The sequence below is a fragment of the Hypomesus transpacificus genome, chromosome 14 (genome assembly GCF_021917145.1).
Source record: "Hypomesus transpacificus isolate Combined female chromosome 14, fHypTra1, whole genome shotgun sequence".
NCBI classification, from domain to species: Eukaryota; Metazoa; Chordata; class Actinopteri; order Osmeriformes; family Osmeridae; genus Hypomesus; species Hypomesus transpacificus.
The window spans coordinates 9,528,856-9,551,710 of record NC_061073.1 but is presented as its reverse complement, the minus strand read 5'-3'; the positions used below and the strand labels follow the sequence as shown (position 1 = coordinate 9,551,710).

The 22,855-nt window shown below is 46.0% G+C and overlaps 1 protein-coding gene across 1 annotated transcript in view; it reads left to right on the top strand.

Annotated features, from left to right (window-relative positions):
• LOC124476829 (neuronal acetylcholine receptor subunit alpha-7) overlaps window positions 1-21,814 on the top strand; it is a 30,919-nt gene extending 9,105 nt beyond the window's left edge. The window contains exons 4-10 of the mRNA XM_047034215.1: window positions 7,794-7,903; window positions 9,640-9,719; window positions 12,126-12,293; window positions 16,109-16,303; window positions 18,498-18,584; window positions 20,408-20,517; window positions 21,167-21,814. Of these exons, the coding sequence (XP_046890171.1) occupies window positions 7,794-7,903; window positions 9,640-9,719; window positions 12,126-12,293; window positions 16,109-16,303; window positions 18,498-18,584; window positions 20,408-20,517; window positions 21,167-21,733 (1,317 nt within the window). The 3' untranslated portion in view covers window positions 21,734-21,814. The remainder of the gene's footprint in view (window positions 1-7,793; window positions 7,904-9,639; window positions 9,720-12,125; window positions 12,294-16,108; window positions 16,304-18,497; window positions 18,585-20,407; window positions 20,518-21,166) is intronic.
• The last annotated feature ends 1,041 nt before the right edge of the window (window positions 21,815-22,855 follow it).

Sequence of the window (22,855 nt, the reverse complement as noted above, 5' to 3'; positions counted from 1 at the left end):
CTCATTGACCCCTTACAGTAACCAGAGGACAGAAGGCCATATAAAATGCTTCACCCATCCCCCAGGGCAAGCTGCCCACAGAGCCATCAGCACCTCACATTCCTTTGAACTCAACTTAATTATCTTCCCTTCCTGTCTCTTACCAATGAACATAGAAGATTATAGATTTCATACACATACATCTATGCATATGACCAACATTTCCATTACATTTCCATTCTTTTTTTTTTTAAACAACACCATAATTCAAACAGTGCATTGAGAAAAATAAAAATCAACATCAAAATAAGTATGCAATGCAACTCAGTAAAAAACATCCATACCGAATACAAACATACACAAAGCAAATGTATTACCATCAATCTAAACATACCCTTATATTTAGAACATCAGAAGCAAACACATTAATATCTTCTTCTGTAAATCTGATTTCATACTATCATTCACATTGATCTCTTCTTCCATCTTCAGTTGGCTATAGGCAATCTTCTTTCAGGCAGTGTAGTCTAGTCAAACCAATTGCAAACGACGATCAAATTGCTCACAGCAACTTTCAAAGAACTGCACTATGCGCACAGACTCTGAGTTTTCCTTGGTACTACGCAGAACGCGCATCCTCTCCTTCCGTCTCCAGGCAAGGCGCACGCTCGCCATGGTTAGCGTGTATCCACGTTGCTCTCCCCTCGATCCTAACCGCCGGATTAGTCGTCAGGAGAATCTGGTATGGTACCAGGACTTGCGTTTCAGGTCCTTCACCACGATCCAGTCCCCTGGTATCAAATCATGCAGCGGTCCAGTCACCGGAAGAAGAATAACCTCCACCTGCCTGTGAATCTCACACAAAGTACACTACAAAGGGTTGCACAGTGATAAACAAGCACACTCACAAAGGTCAGTTAAAAAGTTAACTGACTTCTTGTCGTCCGACTTCATCTTCAAGATCCCATTTTCTCATTCAACTGAAGTAATTGACACAATGTTGACTCCTATCAACTCCAAAAATAACTTCCTTAACCAAGTGTGACCCATTATCATTATATATCCTCAAAGAAAAGAAAAATCTAATTGAAGAATAATCTAAATTACCAAAAGCTTGACCACTGAGCCCAAATCTGCCTGAAATGTCTAAAACTTCTTCCAACAACTTCTTCTATCAATCATCAACAATCATGAAACAGTATCACTTCTCCAAAATGTAACTCTAAAAAACTCCTTCTATCAATACTCAAATAGTTTCTCTAACCTTAAACGTGAAGCTTAACGTGTTAAATTCCCTTTTCCCATATTACTTGTTCCACATATGAGTCTAACAAAATGAATATGCAATCATTACAAATCCCCATGTATGTTAAAATTAATATATCACACAAACTGTAGAGGCATGATCTTTCCATGTGTTAACTGAGCAAAATCTCAAGATAAATGTGTTATGCAGACCATACAACCTCCATTTCATTCTCATATCCTTCCTTTTTCCAAAATGCATTTTCTTGTGGATTAGTCCAAATCTCCATTCCACCATTCCTTTCTCCATCCGTCTGCTGCATTCTGTAATTCTTGTCAAATATACTCAAACAAAACACAATTCTCACTCTGGGTTAAATACAGTCAAACATTTTCAACTTAGCAGTATTTCATCAAACCCCCACAATCTTACCACAGAGCCAAACTTCTGACACTAAAGTCATAAAACCCCCATAGTCACTTTCTGTTTGGATCAGTCAGTCATCAGTCAGTCATAAATTACTAAACGTCATCTCTTCCTCTCTAAGAAGCCTGCGCTTCCCTTAAAGAATCTGTGACAAATATTCTAACAAAGTCACACAACAATTTCTCGAAAGACTCCTGTAGACCCAAATTTGTTAAGTTAAGCTTATCAGAACATGGCAACACCATCTCAGCACTTCCTGTAAACATATGTCAACATCAAAAACATATTCTAGTTAGTTCATCATTGCTTGCAGGTAGTATAGAAACTGCTCCAGCTAGTTTCAGCACTAGCATTTCTCTGTGAAATAATCATCATTGTTAGAGTGAATCCCACATTTGCATACAGCAAGTTGTTCTACAGGTGAAAATAAGAAACTCCCTGTTTCCATACCTTTCCCAAATCCATATGTAACACCAATGATGTATTTAACCATCAGCTAATGTGTTTAACTCTTTTCCCTTTTATGAATTGACAAGCTTACACTGAAGCAACCAACTTTTGAACCAATCTTTAGAGAATCAAACTATTTTAGAAAACAACCAAATTAAGAATAACCTCAATTTTTAATCTCTTATTATCTTTTCTTAAAAACACTTTAGGAACCTTTCAAATTACTACCTTTATATTTGAGATTCTCTTCTATTTTTCTGTATTTAAATTCACCAAATCAAATCTCTCTTTGTCCAAGACATTAGGAAAACCATCCACTACCCCAAATCAGAATTTAATCTGCATGATTCCAAAATGAAACATAAATCTTAGCCAAACGTATACCCCCTGTATATTTCTATATAGGTTAGATAGGTAGAGCTTCATAACTTGCCTTGGCTGCAGTCCAAAACAGGCTAATTAGCACAAACCATCAAAACCACAATTTATCAGACATAATGAGTCTTCCCAAATCAATTCAAACCCAAAAGTTATAATAACCCTCTTCATGCATCAATACCACAATAAAACATCCTCATCACAGCCTAACTGTTCATCCCAAACCTTGTGACAGGCTCTGATAAAACACCCAAATAAAACTTAAAACCACATTACAATCAAACTCAAATAAAAGTACATTGTAATAATCTTCTCTTTCTCATTTCAAAACCAAATTACATCCAATACTCTATCAAACTCTTAAAAACCTTAGATTTTACTTTTTTTTTTACTTAAAATGTTTGCCCATATACTTCTTCAAAGCATATGCATAGTTCCTTTTTCTTTTTAAACCTTTAAATTCACAATTTAACAAAAGTAACATAACCCCATAAAACAAAACCTTGTTCTTTAACTTTTCAAATGTCTTATCAAAGCATGTAATACAGAATACTCCTTTGAATATTCATATACCAGCCAAAACACCCTTGGCATGCGTAATGCACAGATCTCAAATCTCAAATTGGCGGACCAAAAAACCCCAAAATGAAAACATTTAACTTGACTATTTTGTAGTTTGTATATGGTTTAGTGTAACACTTCTCACTTTTACTCTTAGTTTTACTCAATGAATCAACTCAAATAAACATAGCTTATCTATCAGCACGCATTTTAAACTCGAATCAAACAAGCGCTCTGGGACAGAGCAAAACTCTGAAACTTTTCCTTTTTTTTTTTTTCTTTTGACAACACAGATGGTTGGCGCTTACCTTCTCTTCACTTATCACCTCTGTAAAATCTCAACGTAACGGGACTCTGTTTTAGCCCCCATGCACCTTTCTCCATTTCTCCTCGGAATTTCTAACACATAAAATGTACTCAAACAAACAAAAACCTTGTTAACAAATGTATCAAAAATACTCATCACGTAACATTTTTCAAAAGCAACCAAATCAGTATGTAAAACTCGCTCCAAAATCATGTATTACTCTAAATTTGCGTTTTTGTCAATTTCTCAAATTTACGAATCTGCGCATGCGTCATACGCTTCCCATCCTGGATCTCAAATGTCAAGCTGTAATTCCTTTACTAGCCTGTACCCGCCGCCATCGCTGTTGAATCTGTCTGTAAATTTGTTAGCTACAAATGTCGTTACCACAATTGCAAATTCAACTTCCTGGACTCTCCTCGGTCTCAGGACAGCAAAATGCACTTTCTCCACGTTTTCGTTGTTAGCCATTAGCTAGCTAACAAAGTCACAGCTTTGATCTTTTCCTCTCAGATCCCAACGCTATCCTAACAATTTGTAACAGACTTCGTTCAACAGGCTGGCCTAAAACGGAACTAAAATCATATCAACCTTTCTAATCACGTCTTCATAACCCTTTACATATTTCTTTAAACAATTATCACATCTGTGAACTTCCCACACAAATGAAAATAAAAACCATCAATTGCTTCCATGTCAATGGATATCTAGTACGCACATGTTATGTTACAATCAAACGTAGATATTACAGTAACCTCATTCACACAACACAAAACCGAAGCAACATTTCCAGATAAATTCAATACGTAGGCCTAAACAAAAAACATTCCTTTAACAACATAAACTGAAATTTCCGTTTGAACACATAAAAACTCTATAAACGTTTCAATAACCTTGGATTGTAATTCTTCGAATGAATATCGCTTTCGTTGCCAAAACTGGCCTTTACCAATTATCTGACCCAAGAACCGAAATTTAGCAGCGCCATAGCCTACTAATCCAATATCGAATCAAGCTCATAAGATAAACTCGGTCTGTACATGATTTCCAAATCAAAAGTATGCCAACTCACAATATTTTCTTAACTTTGACAAAGAAACAGAAACACACATGTGTTTCAAACCAATACATTTCTATTTTCAACGTCAAATTTTCTTTCAGATGAGTGTATTTTTTGTTTTCTCTTTTTTTATTTTTTTATCACTCATGATGTTGTGGGCCACTGCACGCAGAATGAGCCGCTAGACTCAAGCGCATGCGCCTCTTTTCAAATGGAGAATTCAGCCAAAGAATTAACATTAGCATTTTCAAAAACAGACTGTCTCCATCCTCAAAACAAATCAGACATTTGTAAATCTAACATCAAATATCGGTTAACACACTGTTGTAAAACAATATAACAAGTCAATCGTCACTCCTCTACCAACGATGTCATAACCGATAAACATCCATAAGAATCTGAAGAGAATATAACAAAGTCTCTCCCAAGTGTTTCATCTGTGTACGTGTGTCAACATAGTAGCCTTCGTCACCAGTTCGGACTTCAATTTACGGTCAAGAATTTGCGAGTTTGCCCCCAATTTCCAGAAAACTTTCAACAGTGATGACACATCTCCGTACATTCACGTCCATAATGCTCAATACACCCAATCAAACCACACATTTTGTGCTCAACATAGATTGACCATTCCTATCCAATCGTGTTGGCCTAACTTTGTGTCTTCGACTTTCCTACATGTTTTCCAACCACATTTAAACATGTTCTGCATTCACTTTGATCAATCGTAACTCAGTGCTGTCCCTCGAGACAGAAACAATGCCACCCAAGCCTATAACATTCTTAAACTCGTTCAGGGACTCAAACCCTTTTGTACCGGAGGGGACTTTAACTTCTCCTTCTTAGGGACTCAAACCCTTTTGTACCGGAGGGGACTTTAACTTCTCCTTCTTTTGAATAATAGGCAATAGTGCAATAGTGCAAGTCAAAGCACAAGCCGCAATCTTTGCGGGAATCCAAAGCAAATCTATAAACAAATTCCAGGATCCTGCTTTCTTGACTTATCTTAGACATCCGTCTGTCAGAAAACACTTCAGTCGTAAGACAAACGTCTGACCTCAGTTTCTTCTCGCTTAGCCAGCAAGACCTAATGCGCCTGCGCATCCACCCGCTAACCACTACGGGCTACGGATGAATACTCACCGCAAAGTTTGTCTGCGGAACAGCCATACAATTTGAATCGTGAATCTGTGTGGAAATAGATGAAAATTTCCCCACACTATCTGTTCTAATATCTATTTCTCTTTGACTCTACCTACCTCCATCCAATTCTGAAAAGCCATCCAACCAAGCTAACATCTATTATTTTCCAAATCGTGTAACAATTTCTCTCTGCACAAGCTTTTCATAATTTCACAACAAAATGAACCCACACTCCGAAATCCACATATATCAATCCATATTTGCATTTGCAATAAACTATCGTTACCATACTTTTGCTTTATGTAATCGATGTTTGGACAGGTTAATTCTGCCTCCAGACCAATCTTTAGCCCTATTCATTTTCGAATTACAATCCATATTTGAACACATTGAACCAACAATAACCAACGAAGGAACATAAAGACACAATTACACCCTTCCTTTCTTTTTTTTTTTTTTTACTCTCAAATTCCGATTTCACAACTTGTCAATGAACATATACCCTTACCGAATAGCCTACAATCGTAAATTACAAACGTTCAAACCAAAATAAAAAGAATTTAAAATTTTGATTTTTGTAATTTGTAGATATAGCTTTTACGTTGACACCATTAATTACTACCCATACTTCTTTTAACCTCAAAAAACATAACTTGCAAGTAAAACAAAAATGAACACGCGCGTTTACAAACTTACTTTGAAATTTCATAGGCCTATACCTACTTCCTAACTTCTTTTCTTTATCTTTTTTTTTATTTTTAACTCAGCTGGTTACCGGTTCTCACAAGTATACTTTTCCACTTCTCTTCTGGACTTAGAATCATGTAACGCCTTAGTAATACATAAGAACTGTTATGACCACAATTGCCAATACAACTTCTCAAACTATCACCAATCCAACATATTCTAATCCTTAGGGTCTCCAAGAAACACATAACACGATATCACATGTGAATTTTTTCTCCCTCTGTGTTGTTTCGTCAAACACACGACCTCTATGTATGTCCGTCGACACACTCTGCAGATTTGTTTTTTACGACTCTCACGTAAAAGATAGGTTCAACAACCGTACCTCATTAATTCGTACGACTCACACGTACAGGACACTGTTCCTCAGACCACTGCCCAATTACTAACTTTTAACCGAATTATTGACAATAGCCTATAACCATATTTAGACAATTCAATATCACACAGTGACCAAAAAGAATATCTCACCTGTTTCTTTAAGACCCCGCGTCAGCAACAGCGTAACCAGTAAAACTCCCCTAGAATCGGCCCCGCTGTCTCCGAAAAATTTTGGAGGTTAAGGCAGCTGTTCCAGCCGGATTGATCAAATCGCCATCAGAGGGAGAAGTCTGTTAAACGCTGAGCAGACGAGGATCCCGGGTTTCGGCACCAAGTGTAAAGGAAGAATTCGAGTGGCACTGTGTCGATCTGAATAGTCAAGGGATATGGTTTTAATACAATTTATTAGACTATACAATTACATATGATTTAAACAAAGTACTTTGTGATCCGTCTTGGCGAAGGGTGTGATAGCCACAAATCGTTCGCAAGAGTGATGCACAGCCAGCACTCATGCACTGCCTTATATAAACTTAAGATCAAATGGCATTCTATATGGTCAATCAATCAATGAAACAAACTCTGTGATTGGCCAACTCAACTTGGTGACAGTTTGAAACAATACATCTCCCTAGCGATTGTTTCACTGTTCTTTGATGTCACAGCTCTCCCCAGAGCAGTAGATAATAAAGCCACAGGGGTTGACCAGTCAAATGGTCAACTGTCCTTTGTGTGACCATCTTCAAACAATACTTTTAATTAACACAAACAATGAAACAGGACACAGTCCTTCTAGCCAAAGTTCAGAGCAACTGTCTCATTGACCCCTTACAGTAACCAGAGGACAGAAGGCCATATAAAATGCTTCACCCATCCCCCAGGGCAAGCTGCCCACAGAGCCATCAGCACCTCACATTCCTTTGAACTCAACTTAATTATCTTCCCTTCCTGTCTCTTACCAATGAACATAGAAGATTATAGATTTCATACACATACATCTATGCATATGACCAACATTTCCATTACAATACCAATCAACAGCCTTTGTAGTACAAGCTTTATGTTTGTATTCATAATTTTTTGAGCTTTAATACAGAGCCAGTTGATCAGGGAATGGGTCGGTGGTCTGTAGAGAGTAAACCTGAAGCTGACCCCCTGTGTGTGTGTGTGATCTCCAGTACTGGACGGACCACTACCTGCGCTGGAACGCCACAGACTACCCTGGAGTCACCAACGTCAGGTTCCCTGACAGCCAGATCTGGAGGCCCGACATCCTGCTGTACAACAGGTACCAACACGTCCTCTTACGTCTTACAGTCCAGGAAAACTGCAGTTCATTTACAGTAAAACTGCTGTTCATATATAGTACATGAAAACTACAGTTTATCTAGGATAGTTTATTAATTGACTGAGCCCACTGTTCTGACGAACGTTCTGCTACAGTAAATTCAAGCTTCCTTGTTTCCTCTTGTCACCAGACGTGGCAACAGCTCGACGCACATCATTAATAAAGGATCACTCCATCCCTCAATGTCCTGTACTAAAGATCATATACATGCACACACATCCCTCAATGTCCTGTACTGAAGATCATATACATGCACACACATCCCTCAATGTCCTGTACTGGAGATCATATACATGCACACACATCCCTCAATGTCCTGTACTGGAGATCATATACATGCACACACATCCCTCAATGTCCTGTACTGGAGATCATATACATGCACACACATCCCTCAATGTCCTGTACTGGAGATCATAGACATGCACACACATCCCTCAATGTCCTGTACTGGAGATCATATACATGCACACACATCCCTCAATGTCCTGTACTGGAGATCATAGACATGCACACACATCCCTCAATGTCCTGTACTGGAGATCATAGACATGCACACACATCCCTCAATGTCCTGTACTGGAGATCATAGACATGCACACACATCCCTCAATGTCCTGTCCAGCGGCGTTGTTAGACATGAAACTCTACTGGGGCACAGGCCCCTATTCATATCCCTTTTTTCTTTCAAGCTTGCTGCACACAATGCACTACTCGGCTATACAAACTCCCTTTGCTTAACCAACTATAGGCTACAACAGTTCAGGGACGCAAATTTGATATCAGCTTCGGCAGGGATTTTTTTCCAAATTCCTTTGAACGCTAATACAGTTTTTTTTGCTTCATGTAATATTGTTTTAATGTTTTAGTCAAAATAAGATGATTGGTAGGGCTATCATTTAGAAACTATCTTTAGTTTTGTCATGTTTTCTTACCTCAATTCTGACTTGAGTGCCGAGTCCGACACCTGGACTTCTGTGTGCGTGCTGCACTGGCTGTTTGGCAAGCTCAGAAGAGCGCTCTGACATGGGTTTGTGTTTTCGGTTAAACACTTTTACAAGCGTTGATTGGGATACTGTTTATTTTTTTCTGGGATTATCAATCCAAATTAATGCACTGACTAACAAAGTAACTGGTTTAAACTGAAACTTTAGATTTTGCTGGGGCACAGCAGTGTGTGTGTGTATGTGGGTGAGTGTGTGTATGTGTGTGTGTATGTTGGTGTCTGTATGTGTGTGTGTGGTCGCGTCTGCTGGTTTCATTTGTTTATGTTTGAGACTCTGAAGCGGCTGAGCCTAAATCTCACAGTCTAAAACACTGCTCATTCAAATGCTTTCATAACCTTCTCACTGACTGTCTGTGTGTGTGTGTGTGTGTGTGTTTGTGTGTCCCTGAGCTGCATAACAAAGTTTGTACAGTATGTCTGTGGCTGTGTGTTGATGTTTCCTCTGTGCGTACAGCAGATGTGTATATTGTGCTGGGCTGTGCTGTGCTGTGTAACTCTGATTTACACAGCCCTTGTCATGGCAACACTAAGCCAGCCCGTCCAGAGGGCTTTAATGGTCTTGTTTTCTCACTAAAGCTACAAGGTTCGATTTTATGAGCAAATAAAAGCAGTAAAAAATAAGAGCAGTTAGCTAATGAGGCTAACTGCTCCTTTGTGTGTGCCTCCACAGCGCTGATGAGCGATTTGATGCTACCTTCCACACCAACGTGCTGGTGAACTCTACGGGCTACTGCCAGTACCTGCCCCCAGGTGAGACTGGAGCCCCACACACTAACAACCAAGCTGCTCTCGTATTTTTAGACTTTTAAATACCTCCTAACAGATGATCTGCTGATATTTGTTTGCTCATACTGTAACATGTGGATGGTAAAAGTGAATATAGAGTCCAACACTCTACATTATAATATATAGTGTAGAGTAAATATAGTATATTAGGCAGGTGTTCACTTGCGTGAACTTAAGGGTTCCTGCCAGTACCTGATCCCAGATACTCCAGAACCCAAGATGCTGTTTTCCTATAACTGTTATGTATAATAATCTCATCATAATTGCAGTTTTATACAAAATAGTTGTATCACTGAGCTATATTGTAAAGTGTACTAGATAGGTGTCCAGTAGTGTTTGAGTTTGTGACAAAATTAGAATCAAGAAAGTCAAAAGGGTCACTGAAAGTTAATGACAAGTGATGGCGCTGATGGATGAGGTGAAGTCCACAGGTGAAGTCCTCTGATAGGACCCTGTTTCCCTCCACCCTGTTCGCACGGCCTTCTGCACGCCCAGAGAGAGGAGGCGGTGCCTGTGCTGATGAGCCGACCATAACTAATGCATCAAGTCATGCAGAGCTGATGTAGATTAGCTGCATTCTGCACAACATCAGCCCAGAGTACACAAGCACACACCTCACATAAACAGTTAGCTCTATGCTGACCGTGGCTGACACAATTATCTCGTCTCCATTTTGGATGGAGAACAGCAGAGTCCCTTATGAGCTGTAGAGTCATAGCCAGGTCAGTAAATCTGCTTTATGACCTTTAAGAATGTCATTAAGATGGGCATTGATTGATATCAGAATTTCTTTCGAAGCGGTGACTGAGACGTCTAAACTGGATCTGAGGGGTAATATCTCCAGGAGCTGTGTCCTCACATCCTCCTCCCATCCCTCCTTACCTCCTCCTCCCATCCCTCCTTACCTCCTCCTTACCTCCTCCTCCTTACCTCCTCCTCCCATCCCTCCTTACCTCCTCCTCCCACCCCTCCTTACCTCCTCCTTACCTCCTCCTCCCATCCCTCCTTACCTCCTCCTTACCTCCTCCTCCTTACCTCCTCCTCCCATCCCTCCTTACCTCCTCCTCCCACCCCTCCTTACCTCCTCCTTACCTCCTTCTCCCATCCCTCCTTACCTCCTCCTCCCATCCCTCCTTACTTCCTCCTCCTCCTTCCATCCCTCCTTACCTCCTCCTTCCACCCCTCCTTACCTCCTCCTCCTTACCTCCTCCTCCTTACCTCCTCCTCCCATCCCTCCTTACCTCCTCCTTCCATCCCTCCTTACTTCCTCCTCCTCCTTCCATCCCTCCTTACCTCCTCCTTCCACCCCTCCTTACCTCCTCCCTAACCTGCTACAGCCTTCCTCCTCCTCCTCCTCCTCCCAGCCCTCCTCCTCCTTGCCGGTAATGTCCCACCTCCATGCTTCACAAGGTCACCACCTGCCATGAGCAGGGCTTCTCCCAGGACAGCCCTCAGCTGGACCATCGCTGCTGGCCTCGTGCTGACGAGGCCTGAACTCAAGGAGAAACACTGGACTGTTAAACATCAGGCAATAAGCAATAGTCACAAACACATGCCTGATGACAGACAGTGGACAGTGGAATATCTCTGTTTCTGTGAGGAGGAAGGGAGGAGGGTGTATGTTAAACAGAGGGATCAACCCGCTATCAGTGAGTGGCCATTCAGTCAAACGGGCCATTCACAAGGGTCCAGGGAGACCTTATTGCAGGGGAAAGACATCCAACACAGAACCAAGTGCCGCTATGAAGGAGGAGACAGGAGGAAGCGCTTTGCAGACGCTTAGTGATTGGGAACAAATTGAATTTCTCTGCTATTTATCTTACTGGAGGGACTCAGTGCATGTAAATCAAGAGGCTTGTCTCCATTCTTTCTGCTTGGGCAACTGGCGCCTTCTCCTCCTCCTCTACATCACCTCCTCTGGCATCCCCACAGCTGTGCTCCTCTACATCACCTCCTCTGGCATCCCCACAGCTGTGCCCCCCCTCTACAGCACCTCCTCTGGCATCTCCACAGCTGTGCCCCCCTCTACAGCACCTCCTCTGGCATCTCCACAGCTGTGCCCCTCTACATCACCTCCTCTGGCATCCCCACAGCTGTGCCCCTCTACAGCACCTCCTCTGGCATCTCCACAGCTGTGCTCCTCTACATCACCTCCTCTGGCATCCCCACAGCTGTGCTCCTGGTCCTCTGATAATTCCACACAATCATAGCAGAAATTGTTGTATATTTGATTATAAAATGGATTATTCCTATTTCACAGTTTTCACCCTGCCTGAGATAAATCTGTGGCTTGGCAACCTGTTTATATAACCATAATTATTTAAAGATGTTTTTTAACGCATTGCTTACAATCCCACATCCTTTGTACAGGGATATTCAAGAGCACGTGCTACATCGACGTTCGCTGGTTTCCCTTTGACGTCCAGCGCTGTGACCTCAAGTTTGGCTCGTGGACGTACGGCGGCTGGTCCCTGGACCTGCAGATGGTGGAGGCGGACGTGACCGGATACATCGCTAACGGAGAGTGGGACCTGGTTGGTGAGTTCCTCCCAGGAGAAGCTGCCGTGATGTACTCTATCGAGCTGGTCAAGTCAAGAACATTCTTTTGGAAGGTTTTCTTAAGATGCTTTCAGACGTATGAGTGTAAAGAGTATCAGTGCCTCAGTGTGTGAGTATGTTGGATAACAACTTGTCTGCATGGAAGAAAGGTCTGCCATCACCTAGTCTCATCGCTCACTCAGCTTGTGGCAGCTGGAGGCCAGCAGGATCGGCTTACAGCCATGGCTGAACTACTTCCAGGAGGATGCTTGTTTTGATGCCTCTAAAGGTGGCGAGTTGTTCAGGAGTGGAAGGAGAAAACAGCAGGATTTACATAACAAACATCATATCCAATGCTTGTTAAAACTGCCTAGCTGTTGTTCAGCAATCCTCCAGAGTTTAGCCCTGCTGGGGAAAGGTCTGCAGATGCCAGCGCAGAGCTTGTTAACCCAGAGGGGGGAAGGAGAGCTAGAATATTCATCTCCCTGCTCGTTCTGCCCAGTCAAGCATTTGGATGATGAAATAAAGCTTGCTGAGCAAGTGATATTTGGTTTCCAAAACCTTCCCTGTTCACCTCAGCTCTGACTGTCAGTTAGCTGAATGTCATGAGATAGCCGTCAGCAGAGAAGCCCTCCTTCAGGGTTTCATCACAATCTGACATGTAGCTTTAAACGGCTAATTACAGATGCTGAAACAAGGCTGTAGCATCTATGTCCTTTGAACATCCTTCTCTACGTCCTTCTCTCACACACCCCCAATCCTAAGGAAGATAAGATTTGTCCCCCGCCAATATTTGTCTGTAAACATAAGTAAGTAATTTAAATATTAATAATATGCAGTAAAGGGGCTGATTATAGACGCAAAAACAGTTATTATAAGTTTAACGTAGTCGATGTGTTGCAGCACAACTTTTGTTATGTGTCCCCCTGCAGGAACTGAAAATGTCAATGTAATCGTCTCGCCCCCCCCCCCCCCCCCCCCAGTTGATATCGGATTTTCGCTTCTTGCAGCATAAAACACATGCGTCCCTTCTTGAAGACCGGAGAGGCTGGTTGTCTTGGTTTATGATCTGTCTCGTTAGCCCTGCATCCACACTCTCCTTAAAGGAGGGTGCAGGGCCCGGTCCTGCATGCCTCGGCTGCCTTCCTCTACTCCAGCCTAAAGGAGGAAGCCTGCTTGCTGCTGGTTAATGATCGGTGCAGCCCGGGGCACAGGTCCCTGGGGATGGAGAGGGACCCCCATTTGGTATAAGGAACGCCTGGACAAAGAGAGGGAGCGAAGAGGGCTGTAGCAGAGAGGGGGAGGAGGAGGAGGGCTGTAGCAGAGAGGGGGAGGAGGAGGAGGGCTGTAGAAGAGTGGGGGAGGAGGGCTGTAGCAGAGAGGGGGAGGAGGGCTGTAGTAGAGAGGGGGAGGAGCAGCAGGAGGAGGAAGAGGAGGGGGAGGAGGAGAGCTGTAGCAGAGAGGGGGAGGAGGAGGAGGAGAAGGAGGAGGAGGAGGAGGAAGAGGAGGTGGAGGAGGGCTATAGCAGAGAGGGGGAGGAGGAGGAGGAGGAGGAGGAGGAGGAGGAGGAGGAGGAGGAAGAGGAGGAGGAGGAGGGCTATAGCAGAGAGGGGGAGGAGGAGGAGGAGAAGGAGGAGGAGGAAGAGGAGGAGGAGGAGGGCTGTAGCAGAGAGGGGGAGGAGGAGGAGGGCTGTAGAAGAGTGGGGGAGGAGAGCTGTAGCAGAGAGGGGGAGGAGGGCTGTAGTAGAGAGGGGGAGGAGCAGCAGGAGGAGGAAGAGGAGGGGGAGGAGGAGAGCTGTAGCAGAGAGGGGGAGGAGGAGGAGGAGAAGGAGGAGGAGGAGGAGGAAGAGGAGGAGGAGGAGGGCTATAGCAGAGAGGGGGAGGAGGAGGAGGAGAAGGAGGAGGAGGAAGAGGAGGAGGAGGAGGGCTATAGCAGAGAGGGGGAGGAGGAGGAGGAGAAGGAGGAGGAGGAGGAGGAGGAGGAAGAGGAGGAGGAGGAGGGCTGTAGCAGAGAGGGGGAGGAGGAGGAGGGCTGTAGAAGAGTGGGGGAGGAGGGCTGTAGCAGAGAGGGGGAGGAGGGCTGTAGTAGAGAGGGGGAGGAGCAGCAGGAGGAGGAAGAGGAGGGGGAGGAGGAAAGCTGTAGCAGAGAGGGGGAGGAGGAGGAGGAGAAGGAGGAGGAGGAGGAGGAAGAGGAGGAGGAGGAGGGCTATAGCAGAGAGGGGGAGGAGGAGGAGGAGAAGGAGGAGGAGGAAGAGGAGGAGGAGGAGGGCTATAGCAGAGAGGGGGAGGAGGAGGAGGAGAAGGAGGAGGAGGAGGAGGAAGAGGATGAGGGCTGTAGCAGAGAGGGGGAGGAGGAGGAGGGCTGTAGAAGAGTGGGGGAGGAGAGCTGTAGCAGAGAGGGGGAGGAGGAGGAGGAGAAGGAGGAGGAGGAGGAGGAAGAGGAGGAGGAGGAGGGCTATAGCAGAGAGGGGGAGGAGGAGGAGGAGAAGGAGGAGGAAGAGGAGGAGGAGGAGGGCTATAGCAGAGAGGGGGAGGAGGAGGAGGAGAAGGAGGAGGAGGAGGAGGAAGAGGAGGAGGAGGAGGGCTGTAGCAGAGAGGGGGAGGAGGAGGAGGGCTGTAGAAGAGTGGGGGAGGAGAGCTGTAGCAGAGAGGGGGAGGAGGAGGAGGAGAAGGAGGAGGAGGAGGAGGAGGAGGGCTATAGCAGAGAGGGGGGAGGAGGATGTCAGGCACTCTGGAGACACGCTCAGCCAATGGGGTGTAAGACTCCACTTAATTGAAAATAGCAGGAGGCATGTTGGCCATTTCACCAGCCACATGCTCGATTATTCCCTTCTAACCCTTCTATGGCCTAATATGAAGCCTAAGCCAATGTTCTGAGACAAGAAGAAAGAGCATAGCAGCAGGAGACTGTTACCAACACGGAATGTTTTAATCTGTTGTCTCTGTGATTAGAAGGGTGCAATAACAGTTAAGTGTCTTCACTTTCTCTGTGTATGTATAAATGTATGTTTCCGTGTGTGTTTTTATGAGTGTTTGTGTCTTTGTATATACGTATGTACTTTTCATTTGTGTGTATATTCTAAATAGTGTATAAATGTGTATATATATATATATATACTGTCTACATGTGTGTGTGTGTTTGTGTATATATATATACTGTATACGTGTGTGTGTGTGTTTGTGTATATATATATACTGTATACGTGTGTGTGTGTGTTTGTGTATATATATACTGTATACGTGTGTGTGTGTTTGTGTATATATAAATACTGTACACACGTGTGTGTGTGTGTTTGTGTATATATATATACTGTATAAGTGTGTGTGTGTGTTTGTGTATATATATATACTGTACACACGTGTGTGTGTGTGTTTGTGTATATATATATACTGTACACACGTGTGTGTGTGTGTTTGTGTATATATATATACTGTATACGTGTGTGTGTTTGTGTATATATATATACTGTATACGTGTGTGTGTGTGTTTGTGTATATATATATACTGTACACACGTGTGTGTGTTTGTGTATATATATATACTGTATACGTGTGTGTGTGTGTTTGTGTATATATATATACTGTACACACGTGTGTGTGTGTGTTTGTGTATATATATATACTGTATACATGTGTGTGTGTGTGTTTGTGTATATATATATACTGTATACATGTGTGTGTGTGTTTGTGTATATATATATATATACTGTACACACGTGTGTGTGTGTGTTTGTGTATATATATATACTGTACACACGTGTGTGTGTTTGTGTATATATATATACTGTACACACGTGTGTGTGTGTGTTCCCCAGAGGTCCCGGGGCGTAGGAGCGAGCGTTTCTATGACTGCTGCAAGGAGCCGTACCCTGACGTGACGTTCACAGTGGTGATGCGGCGGCGGACGCTGTACTACGGCCTGAACCTGCTCATCCCCTGCGTGCTCATCTCCACCCTGGCCCTGCTGGTCTTCCTGCTGCCAGCTGACTCCGGGGAGAAGATCTCTCTGGGTGAGACAGGCTCAGCTGGGTGAGACAGGCTCAGCTGGGTGAGACAGGCTCAGCTGGGTGAGACACGCTCAGCTGGGTGAGACACGCTCAGCTGGGTGAGACAGGCTCAGCTGGGTGAGACAGGCTCAGCTGGGTGAGACACGCTCAGCTGGGTGAGACAGGCTCAGCTGGGTGAGACACGCTCAGCTAGGTGAGACACGCTCAGCTAGGTGAGACAGGCTCAGCTGGGTGAGACACGCTCAGCTGGGTGAGACACGCTCAGCTGGGTGAGACAGGCTCAGCTCTGCTGGGCTGTGATGGCCGAGTATAATGCAAAAAAAATATGTGTGTGTGTGTGTGTGTGTGTGTGCGTGCCTGTGTATCTAAACTCTACAGGCAGATTTAGCTTTCTGGGTTCATGCTCCAGTGATAGAGCACTATGGATTTAAATGTTTCATTAATATTTAATTTACATGCAGATCTTGTTAGCAATAACAATTCACCCACTTGTTTAGGAATTATTGATAATTGAGGTACTTTGATAAACAAGATTTCAGAACACTCAATATGAGGCTAGTTTAATGAGGAAGTTTAGACATCTGCTCCCTGTGTGTCCCAGACCCCAGGCTGCAGAACAGTCAGCTGGAATCGATACGTGTCTCAGGTGAAATATTCAGTCGCAGGCAGGGGAGGGCTGGAGGGCTGGGGGGCTGGAGGGCTGGAGGGCTGGGGGGCTGGAGGGCTGGAGGGCTGGAGGGCTGGGGGGCTGGAGGGCTGGGGGGCTGGAGGGCTGTGGGGCTGGAGGGCTGGAGGGCTGGGGGGCTGGAGGACTGGGGGGCTGGAGGGGCTGGGGGGCTGGAGGGCTGGAGGACTGGAGGGCTGGGGGGCTGGAGGACTGGGGGGCTGGGGGGCTGGAGGGGCTGGAAGGTTGGAGGGCTGGAATCTGGAGGGCTGGGGGGCTGGAGGGCTGGAGGGCTGGGGGGCTGGAGGGGTTGGGGGGCTGGAAGGTTGGAGGGCTGGAATCTGGAGGGCTGGGGGGCTGGAGCGCTGGGGGGCTGGGGGGCTGGAGGACTGGAGGGCTGTGGGGCTGGAGGGCTGGGGGGCTGGAGGACTGGGGGGCTGGAGGACTGGAGGGCTGGGGGGCTGGAGGGGCTGGGGGGCTGGAAGGTTGGAGGGCTGGAATCTGGAGGGCTGGGGGGCTGTGGGGCTGGAGGGCTGGGGGGCTGGAGGGCTGGGGGGCTGGAGGACTGGAGGACTGGAGGGCTGGGGGACTGGGGGGCTGGGGGGCTGGAGGGGCTGGGGGGCTGGAAGGTTGGAGGGCTGGAATCTGGAGGGCTGGGGGGCTGGAGGGCTGGAGGGCTGGAGGGCTGGGGGGCTGAGCTACACGTGGACCTGGCCCAGAATACATCTGAACACTCTCCAACATTTTGATGTTCTGGATCAAAACTGAATGTCACAAGGGTGGATTGTGTGTGTGTGTTTGAGAGTTTACCAGTACCATAGTGGGACTTCCTGTGATATCTACTGACTCAGGTGTGTAAGCAAACAGCTGTTAATGAGAATAATGTGCTCTATCCATCTTGTTCCTTGTATTGGCCTGTTTTATTGATCGGAGGAGTTCATTAGGAAACTTTAGAGGCTGTAGCTCTGGACACAGACTCACTGCTGGGTGAAGGACTTCCTACTTACAGACTCCTGGTACTTAACAGTGTTATCTTGAAAACCATCTGATCCTGGGTTTAGAGGACGGAAAGAGGAGGAGACATGTTGGATTATATGACTCTGATTGGCTGCTTCTGAAATGCTTCAGATGCTTCCCTTCTACAGATCTGATTATAAAATAAAACACGTTAGGGGAAAATATTGGAATGCATCCTTTCTAACACAGCTGGACTCCTACCGTCTTCTGTCTGCTTCTGTCTCCTTGTGTTCATATTTATAGCAATAATATGAATACATAGACCAACATTTGGAAATAATTGGTTGATTATCCATACATATCTATTTTCTTTTACTTACTATTTTTATATTATCAGCACATTTACAGAGTCAGCAAAGGATATTTCACTGCGTAGTCCTTGTACTGTGATGGTGACTGTGAGGAGTAAAGGGCTGTGCTTGTACTGTGATGGTGACTGTGAGGATTAAAGGGCTGTGCTTGTACTGTGATGGTGACTGTGAGGAATAAAGGGCTGTGCTTGTCTCCGTCCCTCAGGGATCACAGTGCTGCTCTCTCTCACCGTCTTCATGCTGCTGGTCGCTGAAATCATGCCCGCCACGTCCGACTCTGTACCCCTCATAGGTGAGTTCCCTCCTCACTCCTGCTCCTCTCCCCCTCACTCCTCTCCTCCTCACTCCTCCTCTCCTCCTCACTCCTCACTCCTGCTCCTCTCCTCCTCATTCCTCCTCTCCTTCTCACTTCTGCTCCTCTCCTCCTCACTCCTCTTTACTCCTCTCCTCCTCACTGCTGCTCCTCTCCTCCTTATTCCTGCTCCTCCTCACTCCTCTCCTCCTCATTCCTCCTCTCCTCCTCACTCCTGCTCCTCTCCTCCTCACTCCTCTTCTCCTCACTCCTCCTTACTCCTCTCCTCCTCACTCCTGATCCTCTCCTCCTCATTCCTCTCCTCCTCAGTCCTGCTCCTACTCACTCCTGCTCCTCCTCACTCCTCTCCCCCTCACTGCTGCTCCTCTCCTCCTCACTGCTGCTCCTCTCCTCCTCACTCCTCCTCTCCTCCTCACTCCTCCTTACTCCTCTCCTCCTCACTCCTCTCCTCCTCACTCCTGCTCCTCTCCTCCTCACTCCTCTCCTCCTCACTCCTGATCCTCTCCTCCTCATTCCTCTCCTCCTCAGTCCTGCTCCTCCTCACTCCTGCTCCTCCTCACTCCTCTCCTCCTCATTCCTCTCCTCCTCAGTCCTGCTCCTCCTCACTCCTGCTCCTCCTCACTCCTCTCCTCCTCACTGCTGCTCCTCTCCTCCTCACTCCTCCTCTCCTCCTCACTCCTCCTTACTCCTCTCCTCCTCACTCCTCTCCTCCTCACTCCTGCTCCTCTCCTCCTCACTCCTCTCCTCCTCACTCCTGATCCTCTCCTCCTCATTCCTCTCCTCCTCAGTCCTGCTCCTCCTCACTCCTGCTCCTCCTCACTCCTCTCCTCCTCATTCCTCTCCTCCTCAGTCCTGCTCCTCCTCACTCCTGCTCCTCCTCACTCCTCTCCTCCTCACTGCTGCTCCTCTCCTCCTCACTCCTCCTCTCCTCCTCACTCCTGCTCCCACCCTTCTGCATCTGGAGAGGAAGGTGTCACATGGAAGTGTTAGTCCTGAGAAACTAGGACTGACACTAAGTGTGATTCCTCACCCATAGTCGTGTTAACTGTTTCCCCTGGATACAAGACTTCCCCATACCCAGGTGGCACATGAAAAAATAAACAATTTCAAGTTTTTATTTTGCTCAGGGAGCGTTAGGTCTGTACAGGTTTTTGCAAGGGGTGCAAATACTTAACTAGATTAAACTGCAGCCTAGTAAGCAAACGGGTCAGAGTTGCCTCACGGACCTATTAGTCACTTCGCAGCATTGCTGTGAGCTGTTTCTCTGCAACGTCTCTCTGCTGTCTCTCTCTGCTGTCTCTCTGCTGTCTCTCTCTGCTGTCTCTCTGCTGTCTCTCTGCTGTCTCTCTGCTGTCTCTCTCTGGTGTCTCTCTGCTGTCTCTCTGCTGTCTCTCTGCTGCGTCTCTCTGCTGTCTCTCTTTGCTGCATCTCTCTGCTGTCTCTCTGCTGCGTCTCTCTGCTGTCTCTCTGCTGTCTCTCACTGCTGTCTCTCTGCTGTCTCTCTGCTGTCTCTCCGCTGTCTCTCTCTGCTGTCTCTCTGTTGTCTCTCTCTGCTGTCTCTCTGCTGTCTCTCTGCTGTCTCTCTGCTGTCTCTCCCTGCTGTCTCTCTGCTGTCTCTCTGCTGCATCTCTCTGCTGTCTCTCTGCTGTCTCTCTGCTGTCTCTCTGCTGTTTCTCTGCTGTCTCTCTGCTGGTGTCGCCAGCTCACATCTGCAGGTTAGAAAGAGGTTCAGAACCAGAGTAGTCTGCTCTCCCTCCCTTTCGGAGGTGGAGGTGAAGCAGTCTGTGTGCTTTATGTTCCAGCCCAGTACTTTGCCACCACCATGGTCATCGTGGGCTTGTCGGTCATCGCTACCGTCCTGGTGCTGCAGTATCACCATCACGACCCAGACGGAGGCAAAATGCCAAAGTGGGTAAGTCAGTCGGAACACCAAACGGCAAACACACAGAATCCCATTATGGAGTGACTTCCCCTGAAGGTTAACGTTTCTACATGAGAGGATCCCTTGGGGGGGGGGGGGGGGGGGGGGGGGGGGGGGGGTGGTAAGCTGTCGGCCGCGAGCCATGAGGGGAATAGAAATGTGTTTATAAGAAAGTGGGACTGCCACAGGTCAACCTTGAAGGGCACACTTTGTCAGGAGCTGAGTTATAAAAGGACTTTTCTTGGTTGAAGCTGTGATGTTTCAGGTTGTGCTTGTTCAGTCTGGTGCCACTAAGAGGTACCTGGTTTACCACACAAGTGGTGTTCATTGTTTTAACTGCAAACAGACAAACTGTATGTACACACACTTTACTGCTTGTGTCTGTTCATGCATTCACATTATGCACTATTTGATACACACCCACTCACACAGCCCCCAGCACACACTCACCTGACCCACCCATGTGTACAGCCCCCCACGCAGCCCACGTGTACCAGCCCTAACGTGACCTCTGCGCCTTCAGACACGTGTACCAGCCCTAACGTGACCTCTGCGCCTTCAGACACGTGTACCAGCCCTAACGTGACCTCTGCGCCTTCAGACATGTGTACCAGCCCTAACGTGACCTCTGCACCTTCAGACACGTGTGGTGCTGCTGAACTGGTGCGCCTGGTTCCTGCGTATGAAGCGTCCTGGGGAGGAGCGCGTACGTCCAGCCTGCCACAACAAGCAGCCCCGCGGCAGCCTGGCCAGCGTGGAGACCAGCCTCCACCAGGGGGCGCTCACGCCCTCCAATGGCAACATGCTCTACCTGGGCTTCCGGGGCATGGACAGCATGCACTACAGCACCTCCCCTGACGCTGGTGTGCTGTGCTCCAGGCTGGTGGGACCGGGGGAGGAGGAGGTGCTGCTGCCCAGGGCGGGGCTCTCCTCCCCGGGCAGCATGGGGCTCAGCGGGGGCCTGGGCCCTGGAGGCTCCGGGGGGACTGACCTCACCAAGATCCTGGAGGAGGTGCAGTACATCGCCAAGCGCTTCCGGAGCCAGGACGAGGACGAGTCTCTGTGCAGCGAGTGGAAGTTTGCGGCGGCGGTGATCGACCGGCTGTGTCTCATGGCCTTCTCAGTGTTCACCATCCTGTGCACCATCGGCATCCTCATGTCTGCTCCCAACTTCGTAGAGGCCATCTCCAAAGACTTCTTCACCTGAGACCTGAGGAGCACACACACACAGACAGTACATACACACACCCACACACACATGCACACACACAGACAGTACATACACACACACCCACACACACATGCACACACACAGACAGTACATACACACACACCCACACACACATGCACACACACATACCCACACACCCCCACACACACACATACACACACATACCCCCACACATGCACGCACACATACAAACATTCACATACACATCCATGCACACGCACACATATTATACATATTGTACATATACTCACTTACTACTACACACATTCAAATCAATAATATTTCAAACACTATACTGGTCTTGTACTTATGTCAGATAAATGACTCATTAATACGTACTGTATCTTCACTTCTGCTATTATTATTGTTGCAACAGTATAATGGTTACTATCTACAGCAATACAAGTTGTCAATCTACATGTATGTGATTCCACATGTATGTGATTCTACATGTATGCCATTCTACATGTATGTCATTCTACATGTATGTGATTCTACATGTATGCCATTCTACATGTATGTCATTCTACATGTATGTGATTCTACATGTATGTGATTCTACATGTATGCCATTCTACATGTATGTCATTCTACATGTATGTGATTCCGTCTGTTTCCCTGGAGATCCTCATCTTCAGTTCAGGATGTAACATTTGGAATAGTCAGATATGTCTTTTAGATCATATTATGATATAGATTATATATATTAAGATACTGTGAGACTACAGAGGTCAAATGTTTGTGCAGTAAGGGTGTTGATGGAAGGGTTATTTGTAATGTACAGTATCTAACTTGTTAAAACCGTGTCGTCTGAAGTGGGCCCTTAGTTGACGTCTGTTTGTCCTGCCCAGAGAAAGGTGAGTCACATAAATGCTATACATTTTGAAATGTTGAAATGCCATTTTGCATTTTATATCCTATTCTTGTAAATCTTAGGAGAACAGCCATTAGAATTGTAAAAAAGAAAACAAGCAATATGTTTGCCTTCTGCTCACCCTTGTAAAGAGGCTGTTTACTACTCTGTACTCTAGAGTTTTGGTAACACTTTATATTAACTAGCCTCAGAAAATGACCTATTTCTCTAGACAATAAACTATC